The sequence below is a fragment of the Zootoca vivipara genome, chromosome 5, assembly GCF_965207765.1.
Source record: "Zootoca vivipara chromosome 5, rZooViv2.hap1.1, whole genome shotgun sequence".
In the NCBI taxonomy this organism is placed as follows: domain Eukaryota; kingdom Metazoa; phylum Chordata; class Lepidosauria; order Squamata; family Lacertidae; genus Zootoca; species Zootoca vivipara.
The window spans coordinates 82,490,662-82,508,217 of record NC_142588.1 but is presented as its reverse complement, the minus strand read 5'-3'; the positions used below and the strand labels follow the sequence as shown (position 1 = coordinate 82,508,217).

General features: G+C 42.3%; 1 protein-coding gene across 6 annotated transcripts in view; it reads left to right on the top strand.

The window, feature by feature from the left end:
• The window catches only part of TNIK (TRAF2 and NCK interacting kinase), a 278,512-nt gene extending 261,467 nt beyond the window's left edge, over positions 1-17,045 (top strand). For 5 of the 6 annotated variants that reach the window (XM_088669855.1, XM_035132805.3, XM_035132806.3 and 2 more), the window contains 8 exons: positions 1,071-1,241; positions 2,547-2,690; positions 3,673-3,807; positions 6,399-6,499; positions 9,700-9,849; positions 10,181-10,340; positions 10,601-10,740; positions 11,008-17,045. In XM_088669855.1, coding sequence (XP_088525981.1) covers positions 1,071-1,241; positions 2,547-2,690; positions 3,673-3,807; positions 6,399-6,499; positions 9,700-9,849; positions 10,181-10,340; positions 10,601-10,740; positions 11,008-11,091 — 1,085 coding nt within the window. In that variant the 3' untranslated portion in view covers positions 11,092-17,045. The remainder of the gene's footprint in view (positions 1-1,070; positions 1,242-2,546; positions 2,691-3,672; positions 3,808-6,398; positions 6,500-9,699; positions 9,850-10,180; positions 10,341-10,600; positions 10,741-11,007) is intronic. The other variant, XM_035132807.3, reaches the window with a different exon arrangement.
• Positions 17,046-17,556: the final 511 nt, after the last annotated feature.

The window sequence follows — 17,556 nt, the reverse complement described above, 5'->3', positions numbered from 1 at the left end:
GGTGCATGGAGACTCTATGGGCCAGATTCAACTACCCCATTCTACTAGAGGGGGCAGTACAAGGATCCCCACCCCCAGCTCAAAGGCTATGCCTCCTCTCCTCCTGCATACCCACTACCACCCACAAATCCACTCTAAAGGATTACGGCATCCCCAAAACAGAGAGCCAGAGAGGAAAGGGGAGATGGTTCCATCAGTCAGGTAGTCATGCTTGCAGTAACAGAACACCATCTTAACCCTACATTGAACTCCTCCTCCCTATATGTGCCAGACTCTGCAAGATTAGCTCAACTCTCACTTGAATTCACACAATCTCACTTGAATTTTCAGTCCAACATTTAAAAACTTTAAATGACATAGAGGTACCCTGAGAAAAGTGGGGAGAAGAAATCAGGATGGCACATAGTTGGTCTCACCACCATGAGTATCCTGTCCACTTCATGAGGTTGAAACTTGATGGTGCTCCTCAAGCCCTCTTGCAAGGCCGGACTAACTGTGGCATCAGGTTCACCACAGATCCGAGCAACTTTGCCCTCAAAGGGTTTCACAAACCTTTTGCAGCAGGCTATGCAGCAGCTCTGTGCAGGATATTTGGCAGGAACCGCTAACATCAGTCTGACCAAACTGCGGGAGGCAGTGGAAGACAGGAGTGTCTGGTGTGCTCTGGTCCATGGGGTCACGAAGAGTCGGACACGACTAAACGACTAAACAACAACAGTGATATATAGCTTGAGTTCTCCTCTCCTGGGCAGATACTTGGTTTGAAGTGCTGTAGTTTCCTCTGACTCCTTGCAGTGGTGCTGCATTCATTGTGGTCGCCAAAGAAGAAAGAAGAGGATTGTGCAGACAGATGCCAAAATCAACACAGTCTTGAGGCCTGTGCAGAATTCCAGTTGAACTGAGTTTATCAGTAACAGTTCTTCCATCTGTATGTTATCAGAGAGATATGGGGGAAAGCAGTAGGAAGCAGCTCCCACAGAGCTAAAGATACACATGTATTGGCCCTTAGTAGCTGATAAAACCCCCATTATGTATTCAGTAAAGCTGTTTCTGCATGTTTTCCTTTCCAGCATTATTTACCAGCGAGCTGCTGAGGCAGGAACAGGCCAAACTTAATGAAGCAAGGAAAATTTCTGTAGTAAATGTGAATCCCACCAACATTCGTCCTCATAGCGACACACCAGAGATCCGAAAGTACAAGAAGCGCTTCAATTCTGAAATCCTTTGTGCTGCTCTGTGGGGTAATCTGTTAATTATCTCATTGAATAGCAGAAATGCCGTCTGCATGTTAATATATATTTTGGTGCTTTTTAAGCGAGGCTCTGGCATAATACCAGGAGCTGAGGGGGTAGAAGCAAAACATTCTCTACTTAAGGTAGGGTGCTAAATAGCAGCTCTAGACACCTTTTTCCTGGGGTTGCTATTATGGCACCTGTGGATTCAGTGGCACTCTTGAAGACTTCCTCTGGTGTTCTTGAAGCCTCAACACCATCCCCACTTACTGCCTACTTACTGCCCACTTGAAAAGTACAGAGAGCTGATGAAGGAAGCTGAAAGAGTACAGCTCCTTTCCATCTCCCTGTGCTTTTGAAGGTTCAGTTAGGCACCTGAGAGCATAGGTGGGAAAGGGGGGGGCATCTGGGGTACTACAGGAGGAGAGAGAGAGAGAGAATGAGAATGGGGACATCCTCCGCCAAACAACCATCAAATCACATCTACCATCTGCTCCATTGACTGAATCATTTAAAAGCCTCAGATTGGGTGTTTCCCAGCACTGCCATAGTGCAGAAGCATGGCTCTGAGGCCCAGATCCTTACGGATCCTCACAGTTTTCACAAGAGATCCCTCAAAACCACCATCAAGTCACAGGTCACCTCTTTCTATGCAGATGTGCTCTGTGATTTGTTGGCAATTTTGCTGTCGTCCTATACAGAAATCATTAGGATCTATGGGAATCCATGCCTTGGGCCAGTGTTTTTATGGTGCTGGCAAGAGCAGATAGGAGCTTGATTCATAGAATCATAGAATCATAGAGTTGGAAGAGACCACGAGGGCCATCCAGTCCAACCCCCTGCCAAGCAGGAAACACCATCAAAGCATTCTTGACATATGGCTGTCAAGCCTCTGCTTAAAGACCTCCAAAGATTCCCTGGATAGCAGGGGATCATTGTGAGTAAGTGAAGTCAGAGGTAAGGAGGGGGTTCACAGGGCTTTGTAGGCAAGGCCTATCCCACTTCAGTGACCATGTCTCCCACCTTCTGAATGTTAAGAGTGTGTCATAAATGCCAATAGATCTCCTCTACCAGTGAATCAGTCAAGGCCCCAACCCCATGAACGAGGTCTGTGCACATCCATCACCGTCTAAAACACTCTGAGCACAAACATTGGCAAAAGACAGGGCTAGTCCACATAGTCCCTCATCCCTTCAACATGTGGGAGGGTTCCGACCTTCATTGGGAGCCCTTGGTTGATTCCTTTTAATGTTAAGTAAAAATTTCTCCATTCTCCTTAATTTCATCCGCTTCCTCTGCTTGCTCATCGTGCAGGTGTGAACTTACTGGTGGGAACAGAGAATGGGCTCATGCTGTTGGACCGCAGCGGGCAAGGGAAGGTGTACAACCTGATCAACAGGAGGCGGTTCCAACAGATGGACGTGCTAGAAGGACTCAATGTCCTTGTAACTATCTCAGGTATAGCTGTGAGCCTGCATCAGTGTTTTCATTTTGCTATGGGTTTCTGACAGCCCAGTCTTGAAGTGCAGGGGATGGTGCAAGGGCACACATAGGGGGAGGAGAAGGAGGAAGGTCCTGCTGTGCAAATGAAATTTGTTCTGCTCACTCAATTATTTAGTTGAATACCACCCTCTCTCTTTTTTATTAAACTTGTTAGTTATTTGTTTAAAAACAAAGTTGTGTAAAAATGCTTGCAAGCCATAAAAATATACAAACACCTCCACCCTCAGTAACAGCAGCAGAAAGCTTTAGTGGCATGCTAATAGCAAAACAACATATTCATAGTTCACCCAAAGCCTGTGGAAAATGTTTGGGGTTTTTTTAACCTGGTGCCAAAAAGATGTCAGTGAAGGTACCTGGCGGACCTCAGTAAAAAGAGTATTCCATAAACAGAGCCACAACAGTAAAGGCCTTCTTCCTTGTCATCATCTAAACATTTTTTTAAAAACTCCCTTAGCGCACTGACACTTAGTGCTCAGTTACGTCAATTACTTAAACATATTTTTTACAGCAGTATTATTCTTTATACTTGTCTGTAACTTTCGGCCAACAGAGGTTGGCATGCTTACATACGTTTTCATGCTTCATCTAACACAAATTTTTCTTTTTAAAACCCACCCTTCCATCTGAAAAGCCTTACCTCCAGACAGACAGTTAACAATAATACTGATGAGCTCAATTATAAGACATTTTAGCATATAGGAAGACAACAGGAACGCATGCAGAAATTAGCTTCGTTCATACAGCTTCGGTTTAGGTGCAAGATTAAAGTTCCAATTAATATTTCCAAAATTAGCTTTCCTCAACTGAAAAGAATGCAATAGACAAGCTGGCATCATACAATTTATGGATAAGATAAATGGCATAAAAAGCCCTGTGTATTAGCATCCGAGTTGATCCAATGATAGATTGTATCTTTATCGGTTCCATGTTTCAACAGGAAAGAAGAACAAGCTACGAGTTTATTATCTTTCATGGTTGAGAAACAGAATATTACACAATGACCCTGAAGTAGAAAAGAAGCAAGGCTGGATCACTGTAGGAGATTTGGAAGGTTGCATACATTACAAAGTTGGTAAGCACAAGACCCTATGCATAAGTGCAGTATCACACTAGCAGGAAGCTCTCTTAATGCTAGGCATGCCTGCTGGTCAAAGGCGCTTGGGGACTGTGAATATCCTTGTGCTGATTCCTGCTATTCCCACAGGCAAACAGAGGTGTAAAGAGTCAGCCTTTGTTGCACAGTCAAAAAGAGTGAATATTGCATAAAATGCTTGATGCCTCTTTTCTTTGATACCTTTCTATGGCACTAAAATAACCATGGAGAAAATAGTTATGCCTAAGCATGACTTTAACTATGCTCAGAGTGGGAGGTATGGTGTTGTCTAACCATCCCTGGGCTTATTTGATAGTGGAACAGACCCCAGCATATATTAATGTGGTCCACAAGTTCACCCCATCTGATTTTTTATGAATATTGCATGGATTGGTCATACATATAGAATCACAGAATTTTAGAGTTGGAAGGCACCTCAGTAATTATCTAGTCCAACTCCCTGCAATACAGGAATCTCAACTAGATCATACATGACAGATGGCCATCCGACCTCTGCTTAAAACCCTCCAAGGAAGGAGAATCCACCTCTCATGGGAGTCTGTTCCAATGTTGAACAGCTCTTACGGTCAGAAAGTTTTTCCTGGTGTTTAGTCGGAATCTTCTTTCTTGTAACTTGAATCCTTTGGTTCGGGTCCTGGCCTCTGGAGCAGGAGAAAACAAGCTTGCTCCATGTGACAGCCCTTTAAATATTTGAAGATAGCATATTATATCTCACCTCAATCTCTCAGCATTGGATTGGTTGCCATTCATGGACTTTTGCTGCAGTGGATGTCCGATACACAGATGTGAAGTGGGGCCAACAATGGGATAAGTAAGGATCACCCATCTTTCCCGCTACTCCTAGGCTGTATACAGTTAATGTCTGAATAGGACTAAAGTGCAATATCATTCAAAAAGCTAATAAACCAGTGGTTCATTTTCTTCTAGATGTTCAGAAACAATCTCCCTCATGTATAACACAACTAGATTTGGGGGAGCCCTAAATCAAGGGTGACTCCACTAACAGTTGTTTTCTAAGAACTTTAGTTTTGAAACTAGTAGGTTTTTCCAGGCTTAAACCAGCTAAAGTGAAAAAATGTATATTTAAGGGAAAGCATCTAATTAAATGAAGTTTTATTGGATGGCTCACACATACAAATTTATCACTTGCTGAGTCCAGCACTAGCTGGCTCTTAGCACATGTGAATAAGCCAAGAAAGTCAACCACCAGTTAGATCAGGCATCCCCAAACTGCGGCCCTCCAGATGTTTTGGCCTACAACTCCCATGATCCCTAGCTAACAGGACCAGTGGTCGGGGAAGATGGGAATTGTAGTCCAAAACATCTGGAGGGCCGAAGTTTGGGGGTGCCTGAGTTAGAGCTTTGTATTGCTTCTCATCATCTAAGAGGCAAAGCTTTTCAAGCCAATCAGTTTGTATATTCAGCTGCCAGTCACCAAGTGTTCTTGTATGAATTCTTATATTCACCTTATATATGAGGCAGTTTTGTGCCTAATGTTTCCCAGTGGACAAAACTAATATAAGACTCCCATATGCTTTTAGTACCAGAATAAGAATTTGCACAGATGTCAGCTATATCATATCAAAAGCTGGGTAGTAGCCAGTGTGCTCCAGTAACGATATGAAATTCCCTGTGTCCTGCAGTGAAATAAATTACTTTTCTTGGCAAAATAAAAAAACACGGCTACCTACCTGTAACCTGTTACTTTTCTTGGTATTGGATGGCAAATAAGGGTGTGTTTATTGCCACGGACCTAAATGCTTACATTTCAAAATATTACTTGAAGTCTTTAATTTTATGTATATTCACTCAACACAAGTTATGGAGGTTATGCTTCTTGATTAATTGTTCTTTGTTGAAAAGTACTAGTGAATAGCTGTGAAAACGGAACATTGCAAAAGCTTTATTGCTTAAGAGAGAAAAACATACCATGCAATCATTTTCCTTTTGGCTTAGCAGGCTAAAATCTGGTAGATCAAAATTTGAATCAAATGTCCTCTGATATATGTAGATGATTTTATTTAACAAATCCTATATTTTCAACTTGGCATTTAAAGGAAGTTTTGAAGTATCACAGTCCTAGTTTAAAATATTTATTTATTCATTACAAGGATAGTAGGGAAGGGTCACATTGCCATATTATTCATCTCAAATCCTGTGAGGTTAGTTTCCTCCCAGACACGCATGCTCTTTCCAAAATACCTGCACTTGCGTTGGTGGTGGTGAGTCTCTTCCAAACTACTGTTGTAATTGGAAGCACAATTGCCACCATCTTTAATTTGCTGCAGTGGTGGTGTGGCAGCCATGCTGTGTCACATACATGCAAGCAAACACAAGATGGCTGCCCCTGTAGCTAGAAAGCACCATCCAGAACTATGAAGAACCTCAAATCAGTCCAAACTATCAGGGGAATTTGGCATTTGGCCTGTTCTTAAAGACAATACTTCCACTGACAATATGGTTTCAGCAGCTGCCCTTGAGATTAAATCATTCGGTTTTGTCTTGAGTGAATTGGATGTTTTAAAAATTTAGTTTTATTTCAATTTTAGTGAAATATGAGAGAATCAAGTTCTTGGTGATTGCCTTAAAGAATGCTGTAGAGATATATGCTTGGGCTCCTAAACCATATCACAAGTTTATGGCATTTAAGGTATGTTTTGTGTTGTTACAAAAATATTAGCATTATTCATACATTTGTTCATGTTTTTTGTCACAGATAAGAAAATCTGTCATTCACTTCTGTTATCTATTCATCTGTGGCATAACAAGGAACTTAACTTATATCTCTCTGTGTGGCAAACCTCTGCAAAATTATTAGAGCTGGTTCTCATTCCCATGTTAGACATACCAGCATATTCACAAAGACCACAGATGGTTACGAACCAGTTCAGATGTGCTTATAGAACAACAACATCCTGGTGCTCGCCAGATGTTTGGGACGACAACTCCCATCAGCATAGAGGGCTGGGGCTTATGAAGGTTGCAGTTGAAAACATCTGGAAAGCTCCAGGTTGGGGAAGGCTGGTCTAGAGCCACTGTGTGATGCATAAATAAAATCACATCAATCTACCCTGACAGCCAAGTGGGCCTGTCCTGCCAATGGGCCTACAAGTCTATGAGGAATCTCAACTAAAGCATCCATGGCAGATGGCCATCCAACCTCTGCTTTAAAACCTCCGAGGGAGTCCATTCCACTGTCAAAACAGCTTTCTGTCAGAAAGTTTCTCCTGGTATTTAGTTGAAATCTTCTTTCTTATAACTTGATGCCATTGGTTCAGTTCCTATTCTCCAGAGCAGGAGAAAACAAGCTTGTTCCATCTGTCCATGTGGCAGACAGGATATTTGAAGATGGCTATCATATGTCCTCTCAGTCTCCTCTTATCCAGGCTAAACATGCCCAACTCCCTCAACTGTTCCTCATCAAGGCTTGGTTTCCAGACCCTTAATCATCTTGGTCACCTCTGCACATGTTCCAGCTTGTCAATATCCTTCTTAAATTGTGGCACCCAGATGTAATTTCTACATTCCAGTCACGAGTCGCACCCCACCAGGTTTCAGTAATGCCTGCCAGGTCATATTTGCCATCCGGTACTAAAATCTCCAGTCCACCTTGCTTGTTTCCCATACTCTGCATTTGTGTAGAGAGGAATGAAACCACGAGTCGTTCCCTCCAGTTGCTTCCTTCTTGTAGTTTCCTGCCCTTTAGCAGGTTTCTGGAGCACCACCTCAGTTTCCTGTGCATCAATGAAGCTATAAACCCCAGTGCCACTTGCTCTTTTGTCATCTGTATTGTTTTCTCCCGCCCCTCATGATTTAGTGTAACATTCTCCTGGTCAACTTTGTAAGACTCTTAGCAAACACATTTTTGCCAACCGCTGTGAGATGCAACCCATCTCTCACCAAAAGTCCTTCCTTAAGAAAGCGGACACTATGGTCCAAGAAGCCAAACCTTTCCTGATGCGCAGCCAGTGGTTTACTTCCAGTATTTTCCTCTCTCTTCCTGGGCCACAAACTTCAGCAGAAACAAGTGATGAAAAAAACCACCTGTGCCCCAAGGCCCTTCAAGTTCCTACACAGAGTCTCATAGTCCCTTGCTATACATTGAATGCTGTGTCTGGCAGTATTGTTGCACCCACATGAATCAGAAAGAAGGGGTTGTGGTCAGCGGGTTTTATAAGACTTGGCAACTTCTGTGTCATAATGTGAATTTTTGCATCTGGGAGGCAGCATACCTCCTGGGACATCCTGTTACCTCCACACACGGCTACCTCTGTCAGCTGCCATCACCACATATCTCTTCCTCCTCCGAGAGTGGCAGGTATCGTTCTGAACGCTGTACCTCCCACAGCCACCTCTGTGTGTTCTGAGGTCTGCAACTGCTGTCCTTGTCCCTCTGGCCCAGAATCGGTGTTCAAGGTGAGGGCGTGGAATCAATTTTGCAGCTTCAGTGACACAGCATGGCTCCTGACAGTCCTGCTTCTGTGTGTCATGTTGCTCCAGGAGTTCGTCTCCTGCAATGGGTGATCTTCCTCCTCCCTAATGACACCTCCACCCCTACATCACTCTATTCCAGGACAGTCCATTCTGCTCTAGCGAGAAATTCCTCATCTTGCCTGATAGCTTGGACAGGTGTGCCTCAAATTGCTGTACCTTCTCTTCCAGCAAGGCAGCCAGCTTGCACTTCCTGCTGGTGTAGTTTTGCTCATTCTCAGGCAGGAAAATAAACATGGCACAGAGTCACAGTTCCCTGAAGAAGCTCCCTCATCGTCCATGTCTCTTGGTTTTCACAATGGGACAGCACTGCGGGCCTTCTTCTCAAATTGTCTTCGCAAATGCCCTTGTTTTCAAGTCTTGGTCATGAGTTTCCAGAGGCTGCAATCAGCTAAATAGAATTGCCGCTGGCTGCTAACTTCTCCCCCAAGTCACTTCCTCATTCAGCCTGCCTTCCTCTCAGCAGTAGCACCTCCCCCTCAGACCATGTGCTCTAGCAGAGCACACAGCCACAAACCAAAACAGCTCAGACAACCAACCAGCCTTAATCTCAAAGACACAATCTCACTCTTCAGTTTCCTCCACTGATTATTTGCGGTCGCCCCTGTTTACAAGTCCCAGTCGCAAGCTCCTGGTCACAAGCTTCACCACAATTTCAATCAGATTTAACCCTGTTTTACTATGTGTTGGGTTCCAGCCCTGATGCTTCCTAACTTTTTTTTTATTAAACTTAAATGCAAATATAAAAATAATCCTACTGAAATAGGCATGCTGGCAAAAAGGGTTAATCCAGGGTTTAGATACAAGATTCAGGGGGTTCTAATGTCCATCTCAAAGAAGAGGTGAGCTTTACAAATCTTGAATTCTTTGAAACTTGAATTAAATTCAAAATCAGGGTAGAATTCCTGGATTATCCCTCTCCCAGCCATCCTTGCAATCACCACCACCCCTTTCAAATTCCATTCACAAGCTGGGCTGGTAGCCCCAACAATTGGAGTTGTACAGCCACAGGGAGAGGGAAGTCTCTCACTTCTAATCCCGCCTGGTGCTTTGTGCATTGCATAAGAGCGTACCAGGACAAAAGCCCCCAGGTGCACTTGGGAAATGTAGCTTCCTGTTGCTTAAAAATTAAAAGGCCAAACATTCCACTGACACTTTGCATCTTCTTGTAAGATACCAACAGGTAAAGAGCTAAATCAATGCCCTAAATGTCTGAAAGATAACCTAGACAGCAAAAGCAACGAGGACACATTTTTAAACAACAAATATAAAATACTCTTGTTCTTACCATAGCATGCTGTGCATTTATTTCATTTTTTCCCCCATACCACACAAAATTGACTGAGGGGGTTTTTAAAGTCTTTTGCAGATCTCCAGCACAAACCATTGCTTGTTGACCTCACAGTAGAAGAAGGTCAGAGGTTAAAAGTCATCTTTGGATCGCACACTGGTTTCCATGTTATCGATGTGGATTCGGGGAATTCATATGATATCTATATACCATCTCATGTGAGTCTGAGGCAGCGTGGTGGTGCTCTGCAAACTTGATTATACAGTATGTATGACGCCTATTGAAACAGGGTCCTAATTTCCTTTGGGGGGGGCACACCGTAATGCGTAATTTGGTGAATTTCTCACATTGCTGAGGAGAAGGCTGCTGTACCATGAGTTCTCCAGGAACCCGTGTATTGTATGGGCTAAATCTGTTTATGGGTTGGTAGCAAATGTTGGTTTGGCAGTTTTCTGAGAGAAGTTGGCAAATGCTGGAGAGAGCTGGTCTCTTTGTTGTCCTGTAAACTTGATTTAATGCTGATTTTGGGGGGTTCTGTTCTGTACGCAGATTCAGGGCAATATCACACCTCACGCCATTGTCATCTTGCCCAAAACGGATGGAATGGAGATGCTTGTGTGCTATGAGGACGAAGGAGTGTACGTTAATACCTATGGACGCATAACGAAAGACGTGGTACTCCAGTGGGGAGAAATGCCCACTTCAGTGGGTATGTCAGTTCTTCCTCTTCTCCTTAGGTATCAATAAATTCAGTGTGAAGTGAGAATCCTAAGCTGCAGTTGGCTATTTTCCTAGATAATGTAGTCCTCTGCGTTTCCTGTGATGAAACCATCTGTGGCTTGAGCTTCCAGCGTTAGGACATAATCTATTTCACATGGTAACTTCCTGCCAGGTGTGGCACGTGGTAAAAGCTGCCTTGGCCCAATTTTTTCAGTAAGAACTGGTTGCCATTTATTTGTTTTATTTCAGCCTACATCCACTCCAATCAAATAATGGGCTGGGGCGAGAAAGCGATTGAGATACGATCGGTGGAGACTGGGCATTTGGACGGAGTATTTATGCACAAGCGTGCTCAGCGGTTAAAATTTCTATGTGAAAGAAACGATAAGGTAGGTCTGCTCTCAGAGCTGCACAGAGAATGGTCCGGAAGCAACTGGTGGGAGAGCATTTGATGCCCCTTGTAAAAGCAATGTGGTCAAGCCATTAATAATGTTTTTAACACCTGCTCTGAGCTTTAAAACAAAAAGACAAGATAAGATGTGACATAACAAATAAGCAAAATGTGTGAATGAATGAGAAAATTAAACACATCCCATTTACAAGTTCATATGATGATTTTGCAGTTTAATAGATCAGGATGTTTCCTTCCCAAACAGGTATTTTTCGCCTCGGTGAGATCTGGAGGAAGTAGTCAAGTTTTTTTCATGACACTCAACAGAAATTCCATGATGAACTGGTAACAAGAGGGCCCTCGGGTGCTGACTTTGACACCAAGATTTTTTTAAGCTTGAAGAGCATTGGAACGTGTGGACTAACACTGTAGAGGCAGGTGAAGAAGATAATTGTGGAACACGTTGCTTCCTTCTGTGAACACACTCGCACTCACGCAGACACGCTCCAAGAATATGACACACCTTTCTTGTTGTGGTTTAGGAATGGAGGTTTACTCAAGGTCACAAGAATGCAACACTGTATTTGGGCAGAGATGGACAAGTGCGCAAGAGGTTTAGCAGAATAAATCTCTTGGAAGTCTTCAGTTGAAACTGTGATAGAGCTGTGGGTCACACAATTTCATTTTGTTTTTTAAACATTTTCCTTGTCCCTCTATTTGTACAAATGGGGACAGATCTAAGTGTCAAGCAGAGTCTCTGTTTTTAATTTTGTCTGCCTGCTAGCATCGGAAATATAGTATGTTGTAAGGTTACCAATTAAAACTGGTGAGAGACAGCACAATAAATGTATCATTTTATCTTTGTGTTGGGAGGCTTTAACCATAGAGATGGTTAACTTTTGTAAAATCTTTTGCCTTTTCCAACATTTCTGTGTTAGTTTTGCAAACAGGTCGACAAATTTCAAACGAGAGAATGAATTAGAATTCCCCCCCCCCCCGAACCCTTCCTTTTGGGAAATCTATTCTAAATGGCTAACCGACTAGCCTTAGATTATAATACAGTCAAGGTACAAATATATTTTTCTTGTCAACCTGTCAGTCTATACTTCGGTATGGATCTTCATATAATGGTGCTCATTGAGAGAAATAGCAGTGCCATCCTTGGCAATCATTCCCAACTTTGGCCTTAGCATTTTCTTGCCTTTCTCTAAGCTGTAATACGGAAAGTATCACAATAAAATTGCAGGTTGAGAAACAAATTGAAATAGAGCAAGATTTTGAAGATTGGCTGGAAAGTGTCTCTAACTGCATCCAACTTGAATGCATTGAGCCTAGGTCCAACCTACTCTGTACAGTTGTACTTTGCTTTTCGGGGAAGGGGCGGGGATGATCCTTGTAGATACTGGTGTGTGTTTTTTCCCTTCATTAAAACCTCCAGGAGCCAACAGAATTTAATCCTTTGGAAGACGGAAGCCCCAAATGTTGATGGACATTTGCCCACTTCCTTGTCTGATGGTGTCCTGTTTTCCGAATATGAAAAAACTTCATGAGATCTTCATCCCGTGGTGCAAAGAATAGGAACATTGCAAAAGTGAGAGATAGCAGATTGGAAGGACAGTTTTGGTGGCCTAGAACCTGACACTTAGTTTCATCTTTCTGCCCGTCCCTCTTTGCTGCCCACCTATATAGTGAACACCAATATGTGTGCAGATGTATGTATTTAGTTTGGGTTAACCTGTGTCCTTATATGCTTTGTTTGAATTATTTCCAGTTTTAAGGAAGTTATGTGCAACATTTCTACTATCTACAAGCATGGATTCCCTATTAGTCTATGGATGTAACATAATTGGATCTGTGTTGCTGTTTTTAACCTACCTCATTTTATTTTTGTTTCAATTAGCTTTTCCTCATTAGCTCCAGCAGACACCCAGGGAGGTTGACTGGCCAGCTTCAAAGTACAGTGTCTTAAGTAATTAACAGTGTTTGGCCAGTTCAGGCCTCTTTAAAAAGCAGAGAAGGACTCTCATGCTGCCTTCTTCCAGTTTTTCCTTCAGTGGTTCCACAGTTCCCATTGTACAGGCCAGTTGATACCGCCAATGGCCACAATATGCATTGGCTGCCAGCAGATTTGTAATAGGGTTAGAATCATGCCAATGTACGGCTGGCATGAACCAGAGCCGTGTTGCGGAAGCTGCCATAATTCACCCAATCACATTGGCTCAGAAAGAGTTGCTGTAACTGTGCCAATCCCAGGGGCTGTGTGTACAGCCCCCACATGGAGACATGATCCCAGCTGGCTTGCCACAATCTTCCTTCTTTGTGTGTTCAACCTGGAGGGAGCCCACATCGGTCGCCTACCCCATGCCCTACCTCACTACTTACTTAATGATACACTGGTGTATCAGGCTAAGTTTGCTTCTCCGTAGGAATTGAGCCCAGTTGGAGTCCTGCTATGATGCAGCTATCCAAGACTGTCTGCTTGAACAGTGCACCCTTGTCTTGCTTCTTACATCAATTTCCCTTTAAGATCTCCTTGTGTTTGGTGGCTCTCCCCAAAAAGAAATGGGGCAGGGAGAATCATTGGCATCCATCTTTGTAGAAAGATACCATTTTTGTTACAAGCCCAGGAGTGAGGCTGCTAAGCTGGTTCCAGCCACTTGCTCCCCACTACATTCACAAAAGGGGTATAATTAAGAGTTGTCTCCAAAGCTGTTCTTACACAGAGTAGACCCATTAAATTTAATAGACATGGCTAACTTCAGTCCATTAATTTCAGTGGGTCTGCTCTGCGTAAAACTTAGTTGGATGCAACCAACTGGATTTTTATTTTTGTGTTTGGAATCTGCAGCCCTCTTACATTAACCTCTAAACAGCAAATGACTAATTTACAGTCTAAGTAAATATTTCCATTAGCTAATTTAATAAGCCTAATCTATGCATAATGAAAATGAGTAACCTCAAACAATACACTTTGACCCCATTGTTTTTTCAAAGCCTTTCCTTCCAACACAGACAAGCGTTCATCCCGTGGTCTCGCTTGCTGCTCTTGCAACGCAAGTGGCCTATTTTTGGCACCTTCCCTCCTGATAAAGCTTTTACCAAATGAATGGCTGAATATTAGTTGATTCTGTTCACAACACTGGGATTTATGCAGACCCCACCAGAAGGCTAGTGAAGAGAATTGCAACTGCAACACAGGGCACATAATTGTTTATGTTGCCATCTTACTGACTCCTTTACATAGGTTAACAAGAACACAACCAGGTGACAGTTTAATTATTTGAGAGTTTAATTATTTGATCTCTGGTCTTTGACCAGTCTTTTTTCTCCAGTTCCCACTCCCAGCACACATGAAAGAAAATATTCTGGTTCTTTCCACATTTCCAGTATTCCAATGAGTAATTCGTATTAAGCCTTTGTATTCCGACAGGTCGTGTACCATCTGCCCATCAATTCATAACAATTTTCTCTTATCGTCGTTGTCAATGAAAATCTATGTGTGTTTTTTGCTAATTAAATTTTTTATTGAATTTCACCATTTTGTTTAACAAACTTATATCAAATTTAGCATCAAATTTAATACACTTTAAAAAGTTGACTCCCCACCCTTCTTCCATGGTGTTTTTATTCTCAACCTTTTATGCTGCATTATACTTTTATCTATTCCACTATTCCTTCATTGCAATTAGAATTATTTTTCTTCCGCAGCTCATGTTTCAATCCTGCCCACGATTCCATTTAATATTTTCCAAAATGTCCAAATAAGGGTCTCATTCTTCCATATGAAATTCATCACTTGATCTCTTCTCTTGCTCTCACCTTTGCCATTTCAACATAGTCCATTGTTTTCCAGAACTATTCCCAGACTTCCACTGGGATATCCTCTCCAATGTTTTGTGCTTCTTTTATCATGTAATCCTTGATCATTTTGCTTGCCCTTTTCTGAACCCTGTTGGAGGTGCAGTATCCTTTTAGAGGTTAGGCAAGCTGAACTGTACACAGTATTGCAACTATGCTCACACAATCAATTTCTATCACAGCCTTATGATAGTGGCAGTTTAATTTTCAGTTCTTTTCCCCATTAGTGTGTGAGTGAAGTTAGGCTTCGTTTTGCCCCGATCTACATTTGGTGTACACTGAATCATATTGTCCAGTTTCCTGCCCATTCACTCACTTTGGAGCGCCTCACAATCCCTTGAACAATCCACTCCTTATTTTCCCTGCAGTCGTGAACGCACAGAAGGGGAGCAGCGCCATGTGTTGACTGTGCCCCTCTAGACCAAGGTCTGAAGGGAGAACAGCCTGCACTTGTGGCAGGAGTTGCATGAAGTAGACCAGGCTCCCTTTCAGACCTTTGCAAGATGGTTGTAGGTCAGAGGGCCATAGCTGGCCACTGGAATGGTGGGAACATGCATTTTCAGGGGCCTCCTGATCTCCCTCCACACATCAGTGCTCTACACAGAGTTCTAGATACATTCTAGCACAAGAACCTCGAAATTGACAAAAGCCATAAACTAGATACTTAAACTTGCAAAGGTGGTGGTGGTGGTAACCCAAGAGACACCTGCCACTACAGCGTGATATATTTCAAGATTTGTATGCCGCTTAGTCATCAAAACCTTTTAAGTGGTATACATAAAACAATATGAGATATACAGTACATTTAAAATACCTATTAAATCGGATGCTAAAAGCAAGTTGTTCAAAATGTAAGTATAAAATAAGCAAATAAATACATTTTAAAAAATGTCAAAATCACATGTTTGGATAGGCTTGCCCTAACAAACATGTTTTTAGGGAGTGCCAGAAACAGGCACCTGCCTAATAACATCAGTAAACAGGAAATTCCAGAGCTTGGCAGAAACATTGATCCCTTGTAAGTGCAAATCAAACATTATGTGACACTTTTCAAAGTACCAGATGTGCAGATCAAAGCTGTCAAGTGGGCATATATGGGGTGAGGGGATCCTTCAAGTTGTTTTTTTTTCTGGATGCAATTCTATACTTTAGTTAAACTGATAGAGCAGAGCTTGGCAATATGCCCAAGCTTTTTATGCATATTTCAAGCCAAGAGTTACTACTGAAGTATCAGAAGCCTCTCACATCTTACTAGTCCAGAACAATGGATCAACTATCTTGATAACAACAACAATAACAACAACATGGCAGTTATTGGTCAAAATGAGATGCTTTCAGAGAAAGTGCTCTGAGTGATCTGTCCTATTCTTGTTCATTATCAACTTAACTTATTTTAATTATTAATGCATAAATATCTGTAGCACCAAAGGGAAAGAAATCTTCTCAAAGCTGTGCACATAAAATTGAAAGTTAAAAACATAAAAAGGCAAAGATCAGAAGAACATAAAAATTGGGTCATGTGGCTGGGTAAGCTTGTGTAAAAAATTATAATAATAAGCTGGAATCTAAAGCTAAACACGGGATTGCTGTCTAATACACAAATGCACAAAACTGGTGGGTTTCTCCTAGAAAAATAGCTGCCAGGACTGACCATGAAGTTGTTACAGTAAGTGTCACACTTTTTTACAACAAAAAGCAATGTACCCTTGAGTACCCCCTGGAAAAAAGCACTGTATTCCACAATATAGGCCTTACTGCTCCTTGTGGCTGCCACAGCAGACAGTTAGCAAGGCTTCTCCAGCAGATCTCAAAGAATTGTCGGGAGTGTATGGAGAAAGGCAATCTTCGAGGTAGGCTATTCCCAAATTGTTTAGGGCTTTATGTGCAAACAGCAACACCTTACGTTTGGCCTGGTAGCATATTGACTCACAGCAGTCCAAGGTTACTTGACATTTTGAGACTTGAGGATATCTTTTCTGAGCACCAAGAGCCATGGATAGATCGCTCCTATGGGAATGTCTTAAAGCTTGAAACCGTTCTTTTTCTCCCCCTAAACACCATTGGCCTTTCACAACTTTCCATGCAAAATAAGTTCCAACCAATGGAGCTACAACCCCTGGGCAAAAACACTTTGACTTGGGTCGGTTTTAAACTACTGCCTCTTCAGCTGGCTTCTTCTGTTCCCTATATGCTCCTTGCGTTTCTTCCTACTGCTGTAATGAGAGGACCACATGGTGGGGGGGGGACCCACATCTATTCAGTACATTAAATTGAGCAATAACATTTCCAACTCAGTCAAGCCACTACTTGTAACTGCTGGGGACTGGTAGGATGAGTAAGAACAAGCTTCATGGCTAATGGCAGCTGCCACCAGCTCTTTTATGTCTTTGCTGTGGTTACCTTTTAAACCGGAAGCTTCTTATTAAATTATGTTGAAAACTTGAACCGCCTGCCTGTTATATATTTCTTTCTTTCCTTAATTGGTGAGTTTCAAATACACCATTTTAAATAACTTTTGATGGGAACCTTTAGGTTGTTCGCAACCATCTGTTTTTATACATTTTGTAGAATTTCTCTGAGGAGAACAGAAGCTTAAATGTTCTTTTTCTGTGTTCCGCTGGAAAAGTCATAACTTTGTGATACAGAGAGCAGGGATGGGGAGAAACTCAATTCCAATTCCACTTAAAAGCCAAACCTCCCTAATTCTGTCTTCCGGAAACAACACGCAAAACTAAATGCAGCCGTTCTTCAAAATTCACTCTTTAAATTTTGCAATGCAATTCTCCAATCAAGCAATGTACAGTGGTACCTCTGGTTACGAACTTAATTCGTTCCAGAGGTCCATTCTTAATCTGAAATCATTCTTAACCTGAGGTACCACTTTAGCTAATGGGGCCTCCCGCTGCTGCCGTGCCACTATCGTGCGATTTCTGTTCTCATCCTGAGGTAAAGTTCT